At 46.8% G+C, this 23,774-nt stretch overlaps 1 protein-coding gene across 8 annotated transcripts in view; it reads right to left on the reverse strand.

Moving 5' to 3' along the window:
* The window catches only part of DAPK1 (death associated protein kinase 1), a 176,547-nt gene that overhangs the window by 46,603 nt on the left and 106,170 nt on the right, over positions 1-23,774 (reverse strand). For 7 of the 8 annotated variants that reach the window (XM_058565482.1, XM_058565484.1, XM_058565487.1 and 4 more), the window contains 11 exons: positions 9,819-9,957; positions 7,937-8,066; positions 7,734-7,782; positions 7,606-7,632; positions 6,954-7,106; positions 6,543-6,588; positions 5,326-5,415; positions 3,878-3,970; positions 1,628-1,747; positions 1,083-1,181; positions 199-297 (listed from right to left, as the gene is read on the reverse strand). In XM_058565482.1, coding sequence (XP_058421465.1) covers positions 199-297; positions 1,083-1,181; positions 1,628-1,747; positions 3,878-3,970; positions 5,326-5,415; positions 6,543-6,588; positions 6,954-7,106; positions 7,606-7,632; positions 7,734-7,782; positions 7,937-8,066; positions 9,819-9,957 — 1,045 coding nt within the window. The remainder of the gene's footprint in view (positions 1-198; positions 298-1,082; positions 1,182-1,627; positions 1,748-3,877; positions 3,971-5,325; positions 5,416-6,542; positions 6,589-6,953; positions 7,107-7,605; positions 7,633-7,733; positions 7,783-7,936; positions 8,067-9,818; positions 9,958-23,774) is intronic. The other variant, XM_058565488.1, reaches the window with a different exon arrangement.

Genomic DNA, 23,774 nt, shown 5'->3' on the forward strand with positions numbered 1-23,774 from the left:
ACTACCTGGCGGATTTCAGCTAGAGGCGAATTCTAATATTAGACGAAGCCAACAGCAAACAGAAAGCTCTGAGTTAAATCCTCTGCAGGGAGACTGTGGTCCTGAATCGCATCGTTTGGGTCCTGGCACACAGCACGCCAAAGCTCAAATGCACCCTTTTGCTACTTCTTCCTGTCCCCAAGAAGAGAAGTGGCTTACCTTGTCTTTAACATCCAAAGGGCATTTGTTCTCACTGAGAAATTTCAAGGTATCTACGTGGCCATGCCGAGAGGCCCAGTAGATGGCATTGGATCCACCCTGTATAAAAACCAACGTGGAGTCACATTTCCGGAGAGCTGATGGATCTGAGTGCACCATCACTCAGACTCACTCTATTTCCCTTCCCAGGAGACCGCCAACTCCAAAGGAGCAACTTCCAAGAGGAACAGACTTCCCATTTCATTTTTAAGTTTTGACAAAGGGGCTGAGGCCATGTAAGACATTACCATTCTAGGAAGCTGGGTGAGGCGGATAGGGACCTCTCTGCACTATCTTTGCAGATTTTTTTGGGTAAATCTAGAATTACTTCAATATAAAAAGTTGTTTTTCTTTTCTTAAAACTCTCCTTTCAACCTCTGGTTAGAATCCCCTCTATTGTCAAGGGCCAGTTTTGTCATTCACAGCTCTGTGGAAAGGCTATGGAGGCTGACGACAGATCCACTGAAATGACTGTATCCTCCTCACTCTGTTGCCCTGATTTGCAGGGCAAATACCTTTCTGATGAGATTAATTAGACAATAAAAACTTTTCCAAATGTGACATCTAATAACACCGTGGAGTAACGTGATCAGTAAGGAGTAAATCCGGGGTGTTTTACAAAGAAAGGCTGATGTCGAGCCCCAGAGCCCAGAGGAAGACAGACGTTTGCCTCTTTCTCTATAACATACATTAGACTGGGCTACCTTAGCAGTTCATGTTCCTCTACAGGAAACTGAGGAACGAAGTAGGGCATACATGTTATTTTCCTCTGTTGCTTCTGTGATTAGGAGACATTTGGAAATACTTAAAAAATTAATTCATTTACAATAAAACAGAATTATGACCTTATCCTGGACATCAATTCTTGAGCCTCTTTTAATGAGCAACTGTAGTATTTGAATATTCCCACAGCCAGCAGCAATGAGTAACGGAGGTGTCCCATGCTAGAACAGGAGAGAAAAAATACTATTTTTCAGGTTTGGTAGGAAAGAAAAATCCCAATTGTCACTGCTGTCCCACGCACCTCCCTGGGGCCCGGCAGGCCTACGCCTACTGCTGTGGAACAAGAGTGGGCGACAGTCAGAAGACCAGAACTGCCCTTCTGCTTTGGGATTCACAATCAAAGGTGACATTTTCATTTGCAGGATGAGTACATTTAAAATTTCATGAGTAAAGGTGCAATGGGTGCACGCAGAAAGGCTCTCGATGCAGTAAGACCTGATTTCTAACTCAATCCACTCTCTAAACAGAAGCGATTTTTTCCACAATATGCAGTTTGCAACAGGAAGGGAGAATGAAGAAGCAGATGGGGTCTTTCCACTTTGAACTTGCAGGTGCACAGCCTCCCTGACCACCCCCCTCCACTACCGCTGGCAGAAGAGTATCTGACCTTGTTGGGCTGGTTAACATCGTAGCTGGACAACGAGCCCAGGAGGTGCTGCAGGCCTGGGACGTTGTCATCGTTGATGGCATGGATGATGGCTTTCATCACAAAGGAGTCCTCCTCATCCTTGAGAGACACAGCGAAGAGGGAAAAAGAGTTAGCGTGCTGGCTACGTTCCTCTTATCAACATAAGAGAAATCAATGCTCATTTGTTAAGAGGAGCATTCAGAGCAAAGCAAGCCATTTAATCCCCAAATCCACATGGTGATGAAGGGAAGTAGGAGGTTAGTTTTGCCCCTTCCATGCTGGAAACTAACACCATCTACTATTTACCTGTGCCTTAATGTCGCCTGCATTATAACCCGGAGAGCAAACAGCTTTCAAGACTCAGAGTTAGAACAATGATTGATGTCAAACTACCCTTAGCGCTTATCTTAGGAATCTTTCAAAATGTAGTCCCAGAAACGACTGTGGAAAATTTCAGGTGTAACTCAGACTCTAAAAACCATAAAACCAAGGAAACGATACCTTTGAATAAGATAGTCTTAATTTGTAGTTTTGTCAATTACAGAATTGTCATTTTTTGATCACTGGAAATCTTCCTTCTCTAGGTATAGAATAACATGGAAAAATTCTCTGAAAGCTGGTCACAATTATTAAAAGATCATTGGCCTTTAAACGGGAGAAAGGCCAGAAGAAAGAAAACAGATGCATTTCTAATTACAAAGGGAAAATAACTAGAGAATGTTGAACAAGTTTGTTAAATCTTTGCTACTTTGTCAAAGTTTTCTTATAATAAGATATTTGCAAAATACGGTACATTAAAACAGAAGAATAAGCTAAGAGATCCCAAACAAAATTTCTGGACTTAGAGAGGTGCGGCTACTCAAGTTTCACACCTGGACGCGTGCATCTACAGAGGCTGGATCTCCGGCTGTGGGCATGGAGTGCAGCAGGCAACTCTCTGAGCTCTGCTTCCTCTTCTCTACAGATCTGAACCCAAGCCAGCTTCATGAGGGTTTTAATAATATTTGTATCGAGTACATGTGTCAGAATGCCATTGGTTTTGCTTTTGTATCACAATCCAAGTGGATGACAAGGAGACGTTTGCATGAAAGTGACACTCAACAGAAATGTTATCAAGTGTCCTCATGATGAGCAGGATACTGAGATGGTGAGGGAACCTGAGGTCTGGGAGGGGGTATTCCCACCTGGACCTCCTACACAACTCTGGGTCCCTCTCCTACCCTGAACTTTTCATTGTGACCCATATACTTTCTCCCATCTGATTATTCAGGATGATTTTAATTTACAATATTTAATCATTCCCATTATTTTACTTAGATTAATAATTTTTATCTTGTGCCTGGTCCCACTGCCGCCCTCAAATGAATAATTCCCAAACCCAGCCTTCCTCGTCTTCTTCCCCCTTCTCTTCCTACCTTGCATCTCTCCCACTTCTTTTTAACACTTCCTATCTCTTTTTACTCTACAAGGCTAGACCTGGAGCCTCAGTGAAACTCCCAGCTTCGGGGAGGAAAAAAGAACTGGTGGGGCCGGCCCCGTGGCTTAGCAGTTAAGTGCGTGCACTCCGCTGCTGGCGGCCTGGGTTCGGATCCTGGGCGCGCACCGACGCACCGCTTCTCCGGCCATGCTGAGGCCGCGTCCCACATACAGCAACTAGAAGGATGTGCAGCTATGACATACAACTGTCTACTGGGGCTTTGGGGGAAAAATAAATAAATAAAAAAAAATTAAAAAATTAAAAAAAAAAAAGGCCTGGTGTCTGCTGACCTGTGATCCTGCCCCTGGAGTCCCCAGAGCCCACTCAGGACAGCTGACTTTCAGCTTCGGTTCTGGGAGCAGGCTGGTCCCCACAGAACCACCCTTTCTGCCTTTTCTGGAGTCCCCTTACCTCCAGGGTTCACAAAGCCCTGTTGTCTGACTGTCAGGAGCAAGTCTTGTGAATTCAGATATGCCCAGCCGTATCTGAAGAGTTCCTTTGCAATTAGGTTTCAGTTTGGATTAAGGAAAAAAAAAATCATGGAGTTGTTTTCAAGGACCTTGGGCAGTCTACACAAAGTTGACAAAGCAAGTGGGTTCAGCCTTCTGGTCTCCCAGGAACTCCACCAGCAAGCCCCACCGCGTTTCCCAGGCCTTCAGGTTTTCTGGGTTGCTGAACAAATCGAACAACTGAAGCATTCTAAATACACAGTGCTGAGAAAGAACCTCAGCAAGGCAAACAGGTTTGCTTACCAGAGTATCATCGCTTCTGGCAACACTCATGTTACTTCTGGACAAGAATGACCTGGATAATCTTTGGCACAGTGATATCAAGCGAACGGATTGCTTAAAAAAAGAGACAAAGAAGGGAAGGGGGAGGAGGAGAGAGAGCTTATGTAACAATACTCAAATTAGTGCAAATCACAAAGTCTTTGCGACAGCATTCACGGCTGACAGCATGTATTCCTCAGTGGGCAATCCCACAACCAGGTTGAATTGTATTTGCTTAAAGAATAATTCTCAAGGTCTTATAAATCAAGACAACAGGACAGAGAGAGAGTCTCCTTCTGCATTTTGTTATTAAACTGCAGGACTGCAGGCCCTGCCTCCCTTCTCTCTCAGTATTCTGTTCTCCACCCTTTGAGGAATGGGAGCTGACCCTAACAACCCCATGCACATCCCCGCAGAGAAGCACGGTATGCAGGGGCCTGGGCCTGTGTCCTTGGGGCCCAGACAAGCTGGCAATGGTGGATAATGTGACTACCAAAACCCATACAGTTGTTGGAAATGAACAGGTGGGGGACTCCTCAGACTATAAGACAAACACCTCTCCATTTACTCTCAAAGGCAGAAGTACGGGTAAAGACCGTGTGTGTGTCTGTGTGTGTGTGTGTGTGAGAGAGAGAGATGGATGGTGATTCACTCTACATTTAAACCCTTATTCTCAGGGCTTCTTTGAGACTAAGAGTTAAATTTTAAGTAACCTAGTGCTGTGGTTTTCCTTACCCCTATCATGGTACCTCAAACTTGATGTGTGTGAAAATGAGGCGCATTTCTGGCCCACTGCTGGGGAGACATGGCAAGTCCCTGCTTCCTCGGGGCGAGACATGACCCTGTGCACAGGAAGCCATCCTGTCACCTTCTTAACCCTGACTTTTTGATTTGTTCAAGGATGGCTGGAATGCCTTTTAGAGCCATGTCCCCCACAGCCCCTGCAGAGGCCATCCACACTGAAAAAGTACAAGATACCACACTGCAAATGCTCATGGCCCTACCCCACCCCATCCCCACCACTCACAGACCAAGGCTGGACTTGGAGAACCATTTACACACGGTCTGCCATAAACATAACGCCATGCTGCTTACCACAAAGAACAAATTTATTTAAAATGTGGCTTGTTGCATTTAGAAAAAGACTGCACTATAATTTTACTGTGCTGATTTAAAAATTTGCCTTGGGGATGGTTTTGATTTAAAAAAATTCAACATTACATATGAAGATACGAGTTAAATAGAACTGAAATATTATTTTTGCTTATCTTTGAAAATAAGGTAATAGTGCAGAAGACTACAGAGGAAATTTTAAACAAAAAAAAGGATGCACTTTTGTATTGCCAGTATCAGAAGAGATGAGCCCTGACCACAGGGAGCGCCAAACAGGAAACACAATTAGTTACTCCCTCCATAGCAAACAATCTTACTTTCCATTTTTTCCGGGCTGCGAACTTCTTGAACTTCTCCATGTTTACTGCTGATGCTTTTCTACTAAGTGCTTGTTGGGTATCTTTAGGCTAAAATGAAAGTCCAAGAAAAAATTTAGAGCTCTCAAATTATGGAAACGTGTTACACGACAACTTTTTGAAATCTCTCATTATTTGGGATGTTTATGCATTCGCCTTGCTAAAATAACAAAACAAGTTGGAATAATATGCAAGATCTAGGAACCTAGTCTCCAGAGGCTAACTTGTGGCTAAGGGTGGGATACAGTCCACAAAGACTGGATCTTGGGGAAAAGTTGAAAAGTTGAGCTTGGACCAAGCTGGATTACAACTTTCCATGAGCAAGTTTGGGAATGGCAAGATGCATGGTGAGGCCACCCATGTAATGAGGCATTTGAACTTACTGTCATCAAGTAGGGACCTCAGAGGTCAGCAAATTCAGCCTACCCTATGGCATTGGAATCCCTTCTACTGCATCTTTTTCAGGAGGCCATTGAGCTCTACTGCCGTGAGATGGAGACACCACTGCCTTCTAGGGGAGCCCAGGCAACTGCTGGGAGCTCGCACAGGAAACAGTTCTCCAGTTGCCCCAAACCTAGCTCTGCAAAGCAAGTTACTACATTGCAATCTGCTTATTGGTTCCCTGATTTTATTCTGTAACCGCCATATTCCCCACCCTTAGTCCTTTCTGCTCTAGCTGAAGCAACTTCAATTCTTGAATCCAAATGCCAACAGGCATCAGGCAGGTAATGTCAAGGCGTAAAATGCCAGGGGTGGCCGCAGGCCCGGGCACAAAGACAGCTGTGCTGAGTTTCTGGTGACCTTGTGGAATGAGGGCTCGGCCTTGGCAGATCTTCAGATTTCTCAAGAGAAGCTGGAAATCCAGATTTGATATGATATTTAAATGCTGCAAATTAATTCAAAAATTTTTAAAAATATTGTTTGGGCCAACATCCCACAGGTCAAACCAAAATAGGCTGTTGACTGGACTTAACCTTCAGCTCCCTGTTAAATCCCATGCATCGTGATAGCTTACTCCACTCCACCTCTATTATCGTTAGGATACGCCCATCTGCCAGTTCTCTTAAGATATGGCACCAACAGCAAACACAATCCTCCAGATGGTTTGTGGTTAGAACCCACGGTAACTAGTAATACCCTAGGACAATACCCAAACCCATCACAATATGCCTACTTACCTTGATCCAGGGATGCTGCAAACTATCTTGAATTGTCATTCTCTTCCTTTGTGGGGGGAGGGGAAAGAAAAAAAAAAGCTGTGACCATAGAAGCAAACACTAAGGTTGTTTCCCTGCCGGCAGGGCCTAGCGAGCAGATGCCCTGGGAAATGCAGTTCGGGGCCTGATTCACGGAGGAAAGCTGAAGACAGGGTAGTCACGGTGTGACTACTTCCCCGTGCCTGCAGGGACTGACTGAGCAGGTCCAGATGGCCCTGCCTGCGTTTTCTGAAGTGTTTCGCACGGCATGCTTCCCTCTGCCAGGCAGAAACCACCAGGGTATCATAAACACGGCCACGTGCACAGGACAGTGCTAACCGCCGGCTGGCTGAGGCCACAGCTGAGCACCTTTCGGGAATAATGCACACTCACTTCGGATCTTTGACGAGGAGTCTTCTTATGAAATCTTTGGCTAGGGCACTGGTATTACTGAAGTATTCTTCCTCAAATTCGTAGTTGACGGCAGATACATTTGCTAACGTTTCTTGCTTAGTGTCTCCAAGAAATGGGGAGGCCCCACTTAGGCTGTTAATAAAGTGGGGCACAGAACACAAATAATTACCTCTTATGTTATCATTTCGTTCCTATAACATCTGATAAGGGGGGTGAGGATAAGATGATAATCTGGTGCTTGGGTAGTCACTTCAGAATTCAATTCCATTTTATAAGGCATTTAATTGTCACGAACGAAAGCTTCAGCTTAATGCAAAGAAAGCATTTAAAAAGTGTATTTGGAACAGAGTCTAGTAGTTAAAAAAAAGAACCCTCTCCTCTTTTCTCAGCAGTGATGGACAGACATGCTTTCTGTCAGTGACTATGCAGCAGTTTCTGATGACTCATTTCAAATTAGGAGAAAACGTTTAATTAGTATAAACTAAACGTGTTCTGGGGGTGGAAAATGAGTACGTTTACATAAAATGCCTGCATAAGCTGAAGAGATCAACATGATACATAGAATGGTTAATAAAACATACGGTCTCACAGAGAGAGGGAAAGAATATGAGTCGTGGATCTTGGTACTTACAGAATATAGGTTATTACCCCAATACTCCTAGACACAAAACAAAAACAAAACCAAAAACAAAGGTCAGAAGAATAGCAAAATAAAATAATAAATCAGAAAGATGACTACATTGAGAGCATGCTCCTTACCACATATCTGCCTCGAGACCAAGAGGTTCATAGTTGACTATCTCAGGAGCTAAGAGGAAATAAACACACATTTAGTTTTGGAAGGAAGCAAACCAACAGATTCTATCTTCTTGTATAAACCAGGGAAATGATGCCACAGCAGGGGAATTTTGCCAGCATCAAGTTTATGAGAAATAAATGACCACAGGAGTAAAGAAACTTACCAACAAACTCAGGTGTCCCAAATATGTTTTTGAATTCATTTCCAAAGTCAATTTTATGGGCCAACCCAAAGTCGATGATCTTGATCCGAGGTTTGGGGACATTTCTATCCAAAAGCATTATGTTTTCGGGCTTTAGAAAAAGAGAAAAGAGAAACAGTACAGCAATGTTCACAGCAGCATTATTCAAAATAATCTGCTTTCCAAAAATGGAAACAACCCAATGTCCATCAACAGATGAATGGATAAACAAAATGTGGTCTATACACATAGTGAGACGTTACTCAGCTTTAGAAAGGAAGTAAATTCTGACACATGCTACAACATGGATGAACCTTGAAGATATGATGCTAACTGAAATCAGCCAGACAAAAAGGACAAATATTGTATGATTTCACTTATATGAAGTACCTAGAATAGGCCAATTCATAGACACAGAAAGTAGAATGGTGGTAGCCAGGGACTGAGGTGGGGAGGGATGGGGAGTTAGTGTCTAATGGGTACAGAGTTTCAGTATGGGAAGATCAATAAGTTTTAGAAATGGATGGTGGTGATGGTTGCACAATAATGTGAATGTACTTAATGCCACTGAACTGCATACTTAAAAATGTTTAAAATGCTAACTTTTATTTTTATTCTACCACAATAATAATCTTAAAAAGCTATCATATGTTATGGTAAGGACAAAGTGGCAGAATAGTTCTTCCTCTCCTCCCCAAAAACAACCAAAAAATAGGGATAACAGGGTAGTTGAAAGAGAACACCAGGAAAAATAAATGTCTCGGTTTAGGTTCTCCCAGAAGCAGACCTGAGACAGGGATTTGGGCACAAGTGGCTTATGTGGGAGGCACCCCAGGGAATACTTGGTAGAGAAATGGGGAGACAGGAAATGGAATTGAGGAAACTGATATGAGGTGTCTTATCAAGGTGGGGGTGACTCAGAGTTTCCAGCTGGAGCACGAGGGACTTGGGGTATTTATCCACCATCTCCCCATCCCCACTGCTAAGAGCGGCTTCTGTGCGCATTTACTCTGGCATTTCCAGCTCCCAGGGCCAGAAACCAGACATCAGGCAGAGTGCCTTGGGTGTTTGCAGCAGCAGTCTTTGGGGTGAGTGTTAGTGAGATCTGAGCGGGATCTGAGTTAGTGAGATCTTGACAGCTCTGCTACACTAGTATGGAGAAATTCCTCCCTCCTCTGCAGTCTTATCCCAGCTCCAGGATCTGAATCCTCCACCTGGCAATCCATCACATGCTGCTTTGTGACAACCTCCTCACTGCCTTGGGTGTACCTTGAATCTTACACGCTCACTTCCTGTTGCTCATGTGAGTGTCTTCCCTTCCCAAAGAGACCATAACTTGTGACAGCTGGGAGTATGACATGCCTTTTTATCTCCCATAATGCCTTGCTTCTAGCCCAGCAAAGACCCCACTTAGCCAGTCTCAGAGTTTGGCAATTGACTGCCGGTGACAGAGTCAGGCTCACAAGCCTTTGCATCAAGAGGATGAGTAGAGATCAAGACACCTTCCATCTTATGTGTCCTGTAACCAGAGGGGGATGGAAATCGGGCAGCCAGTGGCCACTCCAGCCTGAATATGCCCCGTAACCAATAGCAGCCCCCTTGTTTAAAAGGCCTGGCTGCGCAGGCCCCTTGATTCTTCCCCAAGGATTCTAGAATGTAATCATTAATCTTAAGCCTCCATCTCACAAAAAGGTTAGGAACCCCTGCAGGATGCGTTATATACTTGCTGATTTATATTGATAATTCTGTTTGTTAAACCCATAGAAGAAAATAAAAGTCTCTTTCAGATGCCTCAGTTTTTCTTAGCAAACAACCAGCCAGTGCTGCATTGGCATAAGCTCTCCGGCTGACACTCAGCACGTACCTTCAGATCAAAGTGGGCAATCTGGAGGGAGTGCAGGTAGTAAACACCATTCAGAATTTGTTTGAGAAATTCGGTTGCTTCCTCTTCAGTCAAAGATTCCTTTTCAGCCAAGAAGTCAAACAGCTCACCGCCCGCGACGCTGCAAGCAGGAAGCAGAGGGGATTATGGCCATCAGCTTCGTATTGGATCTGTTCTCGCATAGACTATCAGCGCACTCAAATGTTGGGCGAGAAATCAGCATGAGGACACGCTGAGACTGCTAATCCAGGAGTCAGAATTCTGCTTCTCATCACTGGATGAGAATTCAGCATTCAGGTGCATTTGTGCATTTGTGCTTGGGTACCATTTTCCTAACGTGCTGTGTTCACAAATGAGGGGAGGGAGCAGAGACGTGATGGGGGGAAAAAAAATCAATGGATCTTTAAAACATCTTAATTAAACATATTTAGAGGTGAAGACTTAACTCATTGATTAAAAAAAAACCTACAAGCCAACTTTGTACAGAATTTATAGAATATATCTTCCTAGCCCCATCAGAGAGTACCTGGAAAGTTCATAATCTGTATGTTAATCATATTTTAAACCCAAAATCACACTAGAGAGCCTGACAAAGATTTTTTTCTTTTTTGCTTTATATTTGTTTATATGTAAATATGTATATATTTATAAAAATCACATTTAGTAATGAATTTAACAAATACCTTAACTAGTAAGAATAAACTTACACAAAACTGAAATGCACATGGTTGTCTGGGATTTATTGAACCTGTCTCCCTGGCCAGACTGTAAGGCCCTGGAGGGCAGAGGTGAGCCCCCGGCTGTTGGCCCACAGCTGTCCCCCCACCTCCTTGCACAGTGCCAGCCACACAGCAAGAGCTCAAAACTCCTTTATCAAGTGGATCAATGAACAAACTCCCCTAAAAAATTCACGGTTGTGATTAATGGCAAATAACAGGGAACTTTTAATAAGAGTTTTTATGTTAATCTTTATCAAGATTAACCACACATTCACAACATAATTAACTGCAATTATGCACATAACTGCTGTGTTCATTATCTTTCTTTCCGCAAGATAGCTCCATAAACATACCTACCACATCTACATCCAGAACGAGAAAACTGCTGCTCATGAGGTGAAAGACAAAAAAGCCGTTTGGAAGTTGCAGATCCCACCCCTTCGCCCTCCAAGTCCGTGTTTTTCTTCACCTGACGCAGTGTCCACTGGCATCAGAACTGCTTGGTGTGTTTTAAAAATACAGATTCTGGGCCTCACTTCCAAACTGCTGCCTGAGAGTCTCCAAGAGCAGGGTCCAGGAAACAGCATTTTGAACAAGCAGCCCAGGTGATTTGCAGCACACCAAAACCTGAGGGCCATTTTTCAGTCTTAATCACATGCTCCTGCTGCAAGGCTGCTCTCTGACCTTTAACTTCGGGATGTCGATCTGGAGGGCGAGGTGATTCCACGCCTGGGACCCCAGCAGAAGGCAGGCAGATCTGCCACGTGCCACAGGGCCTGAGCCAGCCAGGCCAGGAGCTCCCCCCAGTGGCAGAGGCCTGTGGCTGGCGCCAACACTCGCCGGTAGTGGCCTTCCTGCCTGCACCCTCCCAGCCTCGCTGCCCTCTCCTCTCCACGCGCCCTCGGCCACGCGCCCCGCACCGGCTCCCCACTCAACTCCACGAACCCTCCGCTTCTCACTGTTCTGTTCTCTTATTCCTCTTAAAACCAACAACATGGGGAGAGGGAATCCTTCAACTGTAGGGGAAAAAAAGGAGGAAAAAATGAGAAATTGTGAACCGACCAACACTGAGAAAGATGCTCTATCATCTGTTTGCTTCTTTGCTCTCTGGCGTTGGCTGCATCACTTAGGTGACTGCAGCATCGCAGGCGCACAGCGTGCAGACGGTCCAGAGTTGGCGCATCTGGCTCAAATCTTAATTCAGAGCTGGAAGGTTATTCCTTCCCTCTGAGCCTCATTTTCTCATCAAATAGGAATAATAAGACCGATTCCTTTGACGGTTTTGAGGATTAAAGAAAATAACTATACGTGAAGCACCTGGCAGGGCTGGCGTGGGGCTCAGGTCCTGTCAGTGGAACTGGTGCCATCATAAAGGCAGGAACCACTGTTCCTGTAGAATGCCGTGCCCCCTCCCCCGGCAGGCCATAGCATGAGAGCCCCTTCCCGCCCTGCCTCTCTCCTCTCCCCCTCACATCCACTGGTCTGGCCTAACCACTGCACAGGATGAGGGGGCTCCCGTGCCTGTGGTGCCTGGCCCCAGCCCTTCCTCCTCTGCACCCCCCTTCAGGGGCTTCCCCACTCCCCCTCGCTCACATAGACTGCTTGTGCTTTTAAATACATCAGTACGTTTCCCGACACTGAGAAATGCCTGGGGTTTGGCTGCCTGCAGTTGGGGTGAATCTTATAGCACCCAAACAGCTCGGCGGGGTGTGGAGGCCCGAGTCCTTCCGAGGAACCCGGCCACTGCCCCAGGCCTTTGCTCCTCTTCTTCGGGTGTCTTTCCCTCCTTCACATCTACCCTGAGCTTCCTTCAGTCAGTGAAGAGCAGCCTATTTCATTCTCCTGAGGGCTCCAGGCTCTGTGAGGCAGAACGGCAGAGCGTGAGAAGACCCCAGTTCAAATCCCACCTGGTTGCCCAACCTCACCACACCTGCGACTCCTCTTCTGTAGAATAAGGACAATCGCACCCCGTAGAGCTGTTCTGAGGTTCCAGGACGTGTAGAGCCCCTCGGGGCTCAAGAAACGCTGCTTTCTTCCCATCTGGCTTCAAACCAAGAGTCTTCCCAGAGCAGCAGTGGTGTGCTGGTCCATGGTTAACAATGGGCTCTCTGGGGTTGGGCGGGGCAAAGCTCATTCCCGAGGGGTCATATTCCCACCATGGTCATTTCAAGCCACCCACATGATGACAGTGACTGTGGAGTTGAGAAAGGACGTGAGCTGGGGGAGCCAGCTATCTGGCCCACTGAGGCACCATGTATTTTTCAAAGATAGTATAACAGTACATCATGCTGCGTGCTCATCTGTGCTGTGATCTTGCATCTGTGGCTTCACCCCCTTGAACCTGGGGGGCCCTGCGACCACTTTGACCCATTAGGCACAGCAGAATGGACACTGTGCCAGCTCTGGTGTGGTTCTTCATGGACTTGGGCCTTCCACATCCTGCCTTTTGAAGCCCTCATGGAAGAAGTGCAGTGATCCCAAAACCACCGTGCAGCCTGGAGGAACCCTGGAGGATGAGACCCCCATAGAGAGAGAGGCCGAGGAGCACTGAGCAAGGAAGGAAGCCTGGAAGCGGACCCTCTAGTCCAGCTGAGGCCACAGAGGTCCGCCAGTCCACCTGCGCCCTTCCAGAATTCCTGACCCACAAAACTGTGAGCAAAATAAAATGGTCATTTTAAGCTGCTGTGGTGGACACCATAAGCATCCCTCATGTTCCCCCTGGAGGAAGGACCTGCCGTCCCCGCTGCTGGGGATGGAGTCGGCACAGCCCACAGCCCTCAGCCCTCAGCCCTCAGCCCTCAGCCCTCCAGGGCCGGCCTCTGCTGCAGAGCTGCTCGCCCAGGTCACGTCCTTTCCCAGGAAGCCCACAGCCAATGGCTGATCAGCGTGGGAACATAAAGCAGGGGTGGATAAACTTCTACTAATGGCTAGATACTAAATATTTTAGGCTTTGTGGGTCACATGGCTTCCATTACAACTAATCACCTCTGCCCAAGCAGCGTGAAAGCAGCCTTAGGCAATGTGTAAATGAAGGGGTGTGGCTGTGTTCTAGTAAAACTTGATTTACAAAAACAGGCGGCCACCTGGATTTGGCCCACAGCTACGGCTCGCCCACCCCTAACACAAGGCCAGGTCATCTCAGCCCTAGCTGGGGCAACTCTCAAGGGTCATTCTGGCTCCAGAACTCTGTTGGGCCAGCTGGGGCAACTCTCAAGGGTCATTCTGGCCCCAGAACTCTGTTGGGCCAGCTGGGGCTGTCCCTGAGCTGCAAGTCAGCGTGACTTCTGCCCACTCCTGCTCCTTCCCCTCCTTTCCAAGTCTTGATCCTAAGGGCAGTTCTTAAGAAACATCCTGCACACTCTTCTCCATCTCAGAGTCTGCTTCCCAGGGATCCCAACCTGCACCCTCCTAAACTTGGGGGTCATTTGTTATGCAGCAAGAGATGACCAGAATGCTTACCACCTTTGAACTAGGTCTCTTTATGTGGCTCAGCCAGCAGAAATCGGGTTTGCCTTTCTCTGGGCCTGGTCACCTGGTGCCTTATTCAGTCTTTTGTGCTGAGCAACTCAACTCCAACAGTGCTTCCTGAACGCAGATGTGAGAACCGGGCACAACCCTGGAGCCCCCAAAGTGAGGGGCCAGCCTGCAAAGTGGCACTGCCTGATCAAGACTGAGAGAGAGGAGGCTCAAGTCATCTCTACTTTCCCCATTGCCCCTTCTCCAGGCCCTGGGCAAATGTCATGCTGTTCATGGGGAGGTCCACACTGTCACTTTCCAGGGGGCCAAATCATTCAGCTAGACGTTAGGAGGGTTAGGAGGGCCCCATCTCATGGGCCCAGACCCATCACTGGCCTCCTGATGCCCTGAAAGCCCTACGTAAATATTCTTCCTGCTTTACGCCAATACGGGAAGGCAGATGTTTTAGCTGTGAACCTCTACTTATAAAATCTTTAGTCATTAATCAAAGTAATTGAAACCAAGTGATTTCAGCAAAGGTCTGGGAGCACAATAAACATCATTTGATAATTTCCCCCTTGCATAGCCCCCCACATCTCAGCAGGTAGAAAAGTGACTGGCAGATTTTTTCACATAGGAACTTGCACATACATGCTAGAACTGGAACACAAATGCTTCCGATGCTGTTGCCAAAGAACAGAATCATGTTAACAAGGAAATCCATCAAAACCTGGTGCTTTCACTCTCTGTTCTACATTTTACATTTTGCTCAAGGGAAGGAAGATTGATGGAGGGAGAGAGGAGCAATCTGTGCAACAAATTTAGAAAGTGAGTTTCACCTCCTTTATTAGGTCTTTGAGTCAGAGGGTTTTAAATTATAGCATTATCATGGAAATTGTGTGAAATGCATGCTAATAAGCACTGGCTGTTGTCACCAAGACAGCTGGAAAATACGAAGGCTCCCTCTCCTCCCCGTGCCTTTCACTACCACCAAGGCCTCCCCTCAAAGTTGGCCAGCACAGAATGTCATTAGGACACATCACAGCTTTAAGAACAAAGTGGGCCTTCAGGGTGATGTAAGAGAAATTATTACAGGATTCTAATTTCTAGATTAAAATACTATTCAGGGTTCCTGCAGCCTTCTTTGCAAGATACAAGTCATACTACCTATGACCGATGAACTGAAGTTCTCAGTCTTATTTCACCCTAAATGTCTATTTTATATGGGTTAGGTATAGGCAGTTGTATTAGTTGCTAGCCAACAAACTAGACGGCTTAACATGACTGAAATGTACTGGCTTGCAGTTCTGTAGGCTAGAAGTCCGAAATCAAGGCATCAGCAGGGCCATACTCCCTCTGAAATCTGTGGGGGAACCTTCCTTGTTTCTTCCTAGCTTTGAGCAGTTTCTCAGCAACCTTTGGTGTTCCTTGGCTGTAGACGCATCACTCCAGTCCTCCGCCTTCACACAGCCTTCTCCCTGTGTCTCTGCGCCTCATCTTCCCTCTGTGCACGTCTGTGTCTGTGCCTAAATTTCCCCCTTTCATGTTCACCAGTCAGACTGGATTAGGGCCTACTCTAGTGGCCTCATTTTAACCTGGTTACATCTGCTGAGACCCTATTTTCAAATAAGGTCACATTCTGAGGTACTGGGGGGTTAGGACTTCAACACAACTTTTTGGGGAGGACACAATTGAACCCACAACAAGTAGTAGGTGCTCAGAGGCTGCAAACAAAATGTTACGGGATGGCTATAGCAGCTCAGGGAAGGAGAGGAAGCAACGCAGAGGGAGGATAATTTGAGTCCACTGATGCTTTTTGTTAGTCTTGCTTTCAGATTCTCCACTGTTAACAACTGTTTTTATTTTTTGGTGAGGAAGATTAGCCCTGAGCTAACATCCGATGCCAATCCTCCTCTTTTTCCTGAGGAAGATTGGCCCTGGGCACGGACCGTCCTCTACTTTATATGGGACACCGCCATACCATGGCTTAACAAGCAGTGCGTCGGTCCGCGCCCGGGATCCGAACCTGTGAACCCCGGGCTGCCCAGGCGGAGCGTGCAAATTTAACTACCACGCCACCAGGCCGGCCCCAACAACTTTTAAATTCAGGTCAGAAAAACATGGATGACAAATGCATAGCTGGTCCCATCCTGAAGTTACTTCCCCAGCACCTTGAGATGATTCTTCTTTAGACCTAATCTCCTGGTGGACGGTGACATGAAGGTGCGGGCGGAAGTACCCAACCACTTCTTGGCTCTGCCTCTGAATAAACCAGAACTTAAAACTCAGCGCTCCACTGCCACCACCACGTGTCGAGTGTTCTTTGTCCTCACCTGAGGGGAAGTCCAGGAGGGTTTTCACAAGCTCACCGCTCACATTCTAGTGTAAACTCCTTGGCAGCCGAGAACTTTCTGGAATGTGAAGCGAGATGGGGAATTTGAAGGGAAGAGGAAGCACAACACCCTCCTCTGCGCATTGGTGAAACAGGTGGGAAGTAGAGTCAGGGATTGAGAACACCGTTCTTTGCTTATATACTGTGTTGCCCCTCGAATCACATAAATAACATCAAAGGAGTTGCTGACCCTCACATATTCTCTGAATTAGCTCAGCTTCCTTTGAATCCAAAATGCAAGCTGTATCTGAAAATACATTTTCTGTCTGTTTTCACCCCAAATTCAAGTAACAACAAAAGGAGTTTAGGGGATACTCTTGGAAAAGAATGCCTGGTACTCAAATTCATGGGGGAAGTGATCTTTCATTTTCCCCAGGGAGGTTGTGCAAAAAGCAAGGACGAGCCTCCTGAAGGTTTCTAGAATGAAATCCCTAAGGAAGAGTATTGCTCAAAGGTTAAAAGGCAGTGGAAGCAGGCATTCTGGGTTTCCATCTGGGCTCTGTGACCTCACGTAGGTTAAGTTACTTTCTGAGGCGTGGTTTGTTCATCTGTAGAATGGGGATATTAATACCCACTGTTTATTATTACAACTGATGAATGGGGATAACATGACTCAGGATGTGAGTGTCTGGCGTGCGGTAAGTATATCAATATTCCATCAGCCATCCTTGGCCCTAACTTCTCTTAGCCACAAAAGTCTGGGTGAGAAAAACCTACTACTCTCTGTCTCTCTCTTGTCCGGATGCTAGCCTATGGTGTGCGATTCCCATGTGGCTGTCATGTTAACAACGGAATGAGGCCACACATGCGCCTGGGGTTTAACAGTAGGGTTTTCCTGAAATGGGTGGACTCTCCTGGCGCCAAAAATCCAGGGAAGAAGTGGGTTCTCAGACATGAAATAAGTAAGTTGGAAGGTGGGCTTGGCTCCACAGGAGAGAGAACACCTCTCTCTGAATCTTACCTTGGGTCTGGACACAGGAATCCAGATGTACTAGAGAGCAGTTGCGGGAGGAGTGCCCTGAGGGGGTGCGGGGAGAGGGGGGGATGCTGACAGTCCCAAACCTGACACCACCGATTTAATGTGACTCTCTAGTTTCCTTGCCTCAAACAGAGACTTCATTAACATGTGTGTCCAGTCTCAATTATGCAACAGGAAATTAAGGACAAAAGCCTTTTCTTGCTTTGGCCAAAGTGTTAAAAGAACGCTGAGGCCAGTATGGAGGTGACAGAGGTGATCAGAGAGTCCTCAAGGGAAGTGCAATCTCATGGGCCAAAATGATCCCCACACCCAGATGCCCCTACCTGTGTGGCCCCCGGATGGACGGTCAACCTAGTAGATCTAGGCTTCCCCGGGGAGACGGCACATTGCCTTACAGAAGCCACTCCATCTCGGGAGAACTGAACTTTAACTTGGTCTCTTAAAAATACTATACAAGAAATACATAAATATATTCTCCTTAAGAAAAATGAAAACACCCATATATAAAACTAAAGTCCCTTCTGACCATCTCCCCTCCCACCAACCCTGGCCCTCTCCCTTCCTACCTCCTCAAAAGTATACACTATTATGAATATGGTGTGCAGCCCTCTACATGTGTTCTGTGAACTACACAGCATCATCTACATTTTAAGAACATCAATGGTATCGACTATCCACGCATTCTGCAGTCTGCTGTGTCACCTCAGCAGTGCTCACTGTAGGAGCTCTGCATCCTCTTTGTCACTGCTGCCTGATGTTCAGTGGTGTCTAGATCAGAGGCGACCTAGCCATTCCCGGACTGATGGGCTTTATGTTGTTCCTGATCTTTCACTATCACAACTACAAGGCAATGATTTTCTGGTGTACCTGCCTCCTCTGAAGACGTGAGAGTTTTTCTGGGCCCTAGGATATACAGCCCAATTTGGAATTTCTGGGTGTTGGTTAAGCTTCTTTTTAATGTCAACTCATGCTCCTCCAGCTGTGGCTGAGGAACGTGCTGTGGCACCTCAGTCTCACTTGCTTGGTGTTATTACTTTGGGCCAATCTGATGAGGAGATAAACGAATCATTGTTTTATCCTGCATTTCCCTACTTGGTAGCGAGACTGATGCTTTCTCATAGTGAAAGACTGATCATCTTTCACATGCTTATTGGCCATCTGTATCTGAGTCGGTGTAAACCGTCCACACCCTTTGCCCATTTTTCCATTGGACTGTTGTTGTTTTTAATTTTAATTGATTGATAGGTGTTCCTTATGTCCTTCGGAGACTAAACTTTGATCTCTTATATATTCCAAATGTTTTCTCCCAATCTGTCATTTGCCTTGTAACTTTGCTTAAAGTGATGTTTAGTTAAACAGGAGTTCTAAATTTGGATGCAGTCTAACTTATCCCTCTTTGCAGAAATCAAGATTTTCTAAACCAAATGTGAGGACACGAACTAGCAGGTGGGGTTCAGCAGCTGTGTGATCCAGGGCACGGTACTTCATCTTTCTGTGCTTGTAGGTGTTAACAATGGCTGCTCGCAAGCTCAGAGAGGCAGAGGGACTTGCAAAGGATTTTTTCCTGCACTATTGTTCCTCCCCGAACCCCTGCATGTCTCTCGACGAGGAGCTCCCCAAGGGCAGCATGACACACTGTCAATTCCCTGACCCATCACAGCGGTATACTGGAGCTCCGAGAGCCGAGCATGTGCATCTGTCCCCAACTCCACTTCTAGTGACATCACGTCAGAACTGGAAACTGGCCATGGTGGAATGTGTATCACAGAAACAGACAACCATTACAAATCAGGGCTCTTCTCGCCTGGAGAGCTGGTTGTCACCCTCACCTTTAGTGTCCTAGGCACAGCCATCTGCCTGGACAACCTGCAGCTGAGAGCTGCTGTTCCTACTTATGGACACTCTAGTTAGAAAGTTGCTTCTTATGAAGACCTGAACTCTAGCTCTGGTAACACAGGGCCTGATTCTGCCTTCTAGAACAAAGGCCAACACACTTTCTGTGAGAGGCTTTGTGGGCTACAGAGTCTATGCTGCAACTGTCCAGCTCTGCTACGTAGTCTTCTTGCTGTTTTCTTCAACCAGGTTAAAATGTAGAACCATTTTTTCTTGAGGGCTACACATAAACAGGCGGCAGGCTTTGGCCCACCGGCTGGAGTCTGCCAACCTCTGCTCATGAACACAGGTCACAGAATACAAGCCACACCATGACCTACACAACCGTCCTTCCCATATCTGAAAATGGCTCTCGCATACCCCTGGGCCTTTTTTTCTCAAGCCTAGGATTCTGCCAGGGGTGCTCTTAAAGTCAATTTCAAGTACAGGTGAAGTGATTTGGGAATGTTTCTAGAATCTGCTTTACCAGGACTCTTTGGCTGTGGGGCACACTGACACTACAGGCCCAGTCAATGGCAGGAAAAGGTACAGAAATCTGGACCGAGGTCAGTCAGGTGCTCTGGCCGACTCAAGAGTGTCACAGGATCCAGAAGCAGCAGAGCACAGGGGACCAATCCATGTGCTAGCTGTGTGATCCGGGACAGGGCACTTAACCTTTCTGGGCCTCTGCAAGAATAAAGATGGTTGCAAATTCTTTGACACTACCTATTGAGAGCTGTGGTCTCTTTCTCCTCTCCTAGAATTTGAGCCAGCTCTGTGTCCGCTTGACCAACAGAAGACAAGAGAAGTGATGCTGTGTCAGTCTTAAGACAGTGGCAGCTTTCACATCCTGTTGGAATACTTGCCCTGAACCCAGCTGCCATGCGGTGGGAGAGCCCAAGCAGCACCGGGAGAGGCGCACGTGGAGCTAAGCCAACACTCCTGACTCCCTCCCGGGTAACAGCCAGCACTGCCTGCCGGTCGGGTGAGAGAGCCATCTCAGAAGGGGTCCTCCCCGTCTGAGCTGCCCTACTGATGCTCCAGGGAGCAGAGATGAGCTGGCCCAGCCAAGCTCTGTCCACATCGTGGATCCACGATCAAAACAATGACTGGTGCCGTTTTAAGGCATTAAGCTTTGGAGTGGTTTGTTATGCAGCAAAAGACATGCAGAACAGGCATCAGAACCCTACCCTCCTTGGGCTTTCGTGAGGATTAAATGGCGTGATGTTATATTGTGCTTAGCTCAAAGCCTGGCACATGAAAAATCCTCAATGAATGCCTATTATTTTTCAGAAAAAAATACACTTGCTTGCATTCCCTTCCAGGGAGAAGGGCAATGTCTGACCTCCTTATCTTAGGGGGTTTGCTCTGCAGGCCAAGCTTTCTGAGGAGGCTGATGTTTTTAGTAGCTTCTTCACTAAATGAGATGAAATGAAACGCACTTATCACAGAGTACGGCCAGGAAACGCTGGCTCCCTCCCCTTCAAAAAATCCTCCTGCGGGGCCGGCCCGGTGGCATAGTGGTTAAGTTCACACACTTCGCTTCAGCGGTCCAGGGTTTGCAAGTTCGGATCCCAGGTACGGACATACACACTGCTCATCAAGCCCTGCTGTGGCAGGCGTCCCACACATAAAAAACGGAGGAAAATTGGCACAGATGTTAGCTCAGGGACAATCTTCCTCACCAAAAAAAAAAAAAAAGAAAAGTATCCAGCTTTGACACCCAGAAACTTGCACAAAAGCCTTAACTGTCTCACTTCTACTCCTGGCCCACCACATAATCACTCCACCTGGGCAGCTCTGCCTGAGCCCCAAATGCTCCAAGAACTAACAATCTTATTTCAGTTCCTTTGCATCCAGGTACACATGGGGCCTCCGTGATTCAAGGGAGTCAGACTATTGTAACTGGCAAGAAAACCTGAAACTGGATTGAATAAGTGGAGAGTTGGTCTGTATGCTTTTAGGGATGTATGCTTTGTGCATGAGGGACCAAACCTGTTAGCTCTGCCAGCTGTGGCAAGAAAGGAAGATTCTAGCCTTGTAAAAAGATCCACATTTGGAAATAAGTTGGGATCTCCAAAAGGTCCCTTGGCTCCAAAATCTGATCTTCTATTGTCACGGAGAACTAATCTGTGAAGCTGGATTAAAGTCTGGCCTCTTTGGAAAAGTGAAGATTCTAAAGCAATCATTTTCATTCATAAATGAAAGAGCAGAATCATGACTTCCTTTCTGTATCCCAGATGGAAATAGAATGCTGGGTTGGTAAACAGAATATGGATCATGATATATCAACACCAGCAGGTATGACATGACATGGGACCGACCATATTCCTCAGGTGTTAAGAAGGTGGCAGGAGTCGTGGACAAAGCATAATAAGCGCTTGTGCTCCAGTCCGAGTGGTGCCCTGACGATTGCCCACCCCCTCACTTGAATGACAGCGTGCTCAAAGTCTAGGCCAAAGGATGTAGCGGCAGTTTGCTGAGGCAGATTTTCAAACAGGAGGCTGCAGTTCTCAGCTAGACGTGGTACTAAAAAAAAAAAAAAAACCCTTATTTTTTTTCTAAATGGAAGCAGCTTTATGTGGAATATAATGAGACATTTATAAAACAAGCCAACAAACCAAAAACAGTTTTGTTTCTCTCTTCCTCTTTGAGGGAACAGAAACTACTTGCCCTCTACCCACTAACTAGATCAAAATGATTGCAACTCTTGAAAATATGTGACTGATTCAGAGACGTGGTTTCTAAGAGCCAGCTCTCTGGAGAGGAAAACCTTGATGGTGGTTTTTTGGGTGATCCAGGCCTGCTGCTCAGGCTGTGAGGTGACGTCTTGCCTACAGGCTGCCTTATGTGGGTGGTCCTCACACCCACACTGCATGAACATGAGCCACAGCCCTCCCACCCCGACGCTGAGCCCTTGCTCATTTCTGATTCCCTACGTGCATTTTTGTTTCCATATTGGAAAGGGAGAGAGGGGACATGGGAAAGAGGAATGGATGGTGAGACAACATAAAAATATTCCAAACAGATAAAATCAGTTTAAAGCTTCCAGAAACCTGCCAGAAACAAAAATGATGGAGTCCATCAGTTCAGGAAGGGAAATAGAAGAAAAGTAAGACAGCAAGAACAAAAACCTTGGTAGAATAATGGCTCCACGTGCTTCCCAAATAATTCCATGAGACTGAAGGACGCCCTCAGAGAGAGGTAACAACGTGCGAGGAGGGGCCATGTTGGGAGCCCAGTACGGACAGCTGGAGAACCTTGGGATTCGGAGTAGAGTGATGAGGAGCCCCAGACCCGGAACCCCCGGCCTCAGTTCTAACGAGGGTGGAGGGGAAGGAGAAAGGGAGGGTAGAGAGGGAGGCTCAAAAGCGCCCACTCCAGGTGAAACTATAAACAAATTCAGAAGGGAAAAAGCAGATGCTAGTGTGTCAGAAAGGGAACCAGGGTCAGAGTAGACCCTTAGCTACCTGTGCTGGGAATGCAGGGTGGATTTACAGCCTGAAGCACAAGGCCGGTCCCCCGTCAGTCAACATCCTGAGGACGCAGACAGTCTCGGGCCCTACATTTTAAGAGAGATACGGAGTCTGGAGAATATTCAGGAAATGCCACACTGACAATGAGGGTGATACACATGAGGCCAACCATAAAGACTGTCCCCTCCCTAGGAAGTGTAGGAAGGCCAGGAGATGCAAGAATGCTGGCGTAGTTGGCCCCAGGAATGGAGGAATCCTTGCCTGGGCTGATTCAGGCAGGAAGGCCACTATACAGGCCATGTGTGGCCTTCTGGGCATGGCGTCCTAGAGTTCAATGGCCAAGCCTGCCAACTGGGTTACCACAAATGGGGTACAGGTATGCAGAGGTGCAGGAGCCCCAGCCCTCAGGTGTCTGGATGGGGCCCAGAGGTGCCTGGCTGGAGGCAGTCACCTCCAGCCACGAATAGCCTCCTGCGTTTACTCACTGCCCCAAACAAACGATCATGTGCAATGTGCACTGGCATGATGTGACAAAAGGCACGAGAAGCTCTGCTATAGGCAATATGGCGGGGGAGTGTGTGTGGGGGGGCGCTGAGAGACAAACTGTAGTTCTACCCTCCAATCAGTCCACGCAGATTTCCTGAACTAAAGAATGCACTCATATAAAGGGAAATAAGAAACTCTACAACAAGACTGACCACAGCGTATGCCAAGCCTCTTTTTACTTTAATGGCTTCAGTCCAAGCTTTGGAGACCCACAGAAATAACTAGGCCAAACAAAAGTGGGGCAACTGGAAAAGCTGGGGCAGCCAGAACTGGTTCCTTAGAACTGGTGCTAGAACAAAAGGCCAGTGGGAAGTGAACCAAGCTGGGGCAGCCACAGATGCAGGTTTACTCCAAAATCAATCTGTCCCGTCTAGATGACAACAAGCAAGGCTGTGATCTGGGGAGGCACAGGCACCCATCCCCTGCCATGCTGTGACCAGCTTATTCTCTCTGACAATCCAGCCCAAAGGGCTCACATGAAAGCTGCTGATTGTTGTT

The sequence above is a fragment of the Diceros bicornis genome, chromosome 22, assembly GCF_020826845.1.
Source record: "Diceros bicornis minor isolate mBicDic1 chromosome 22, mDicBic1.mat.cur, whole genome shotgun sequence".
NCBI classification, from domain to species: Eukaryota; Metazoa; Chordata; class Mammalia; order Perissodactyla; family Rhinocerotidae; genus Diceros; species Diceros bicornis.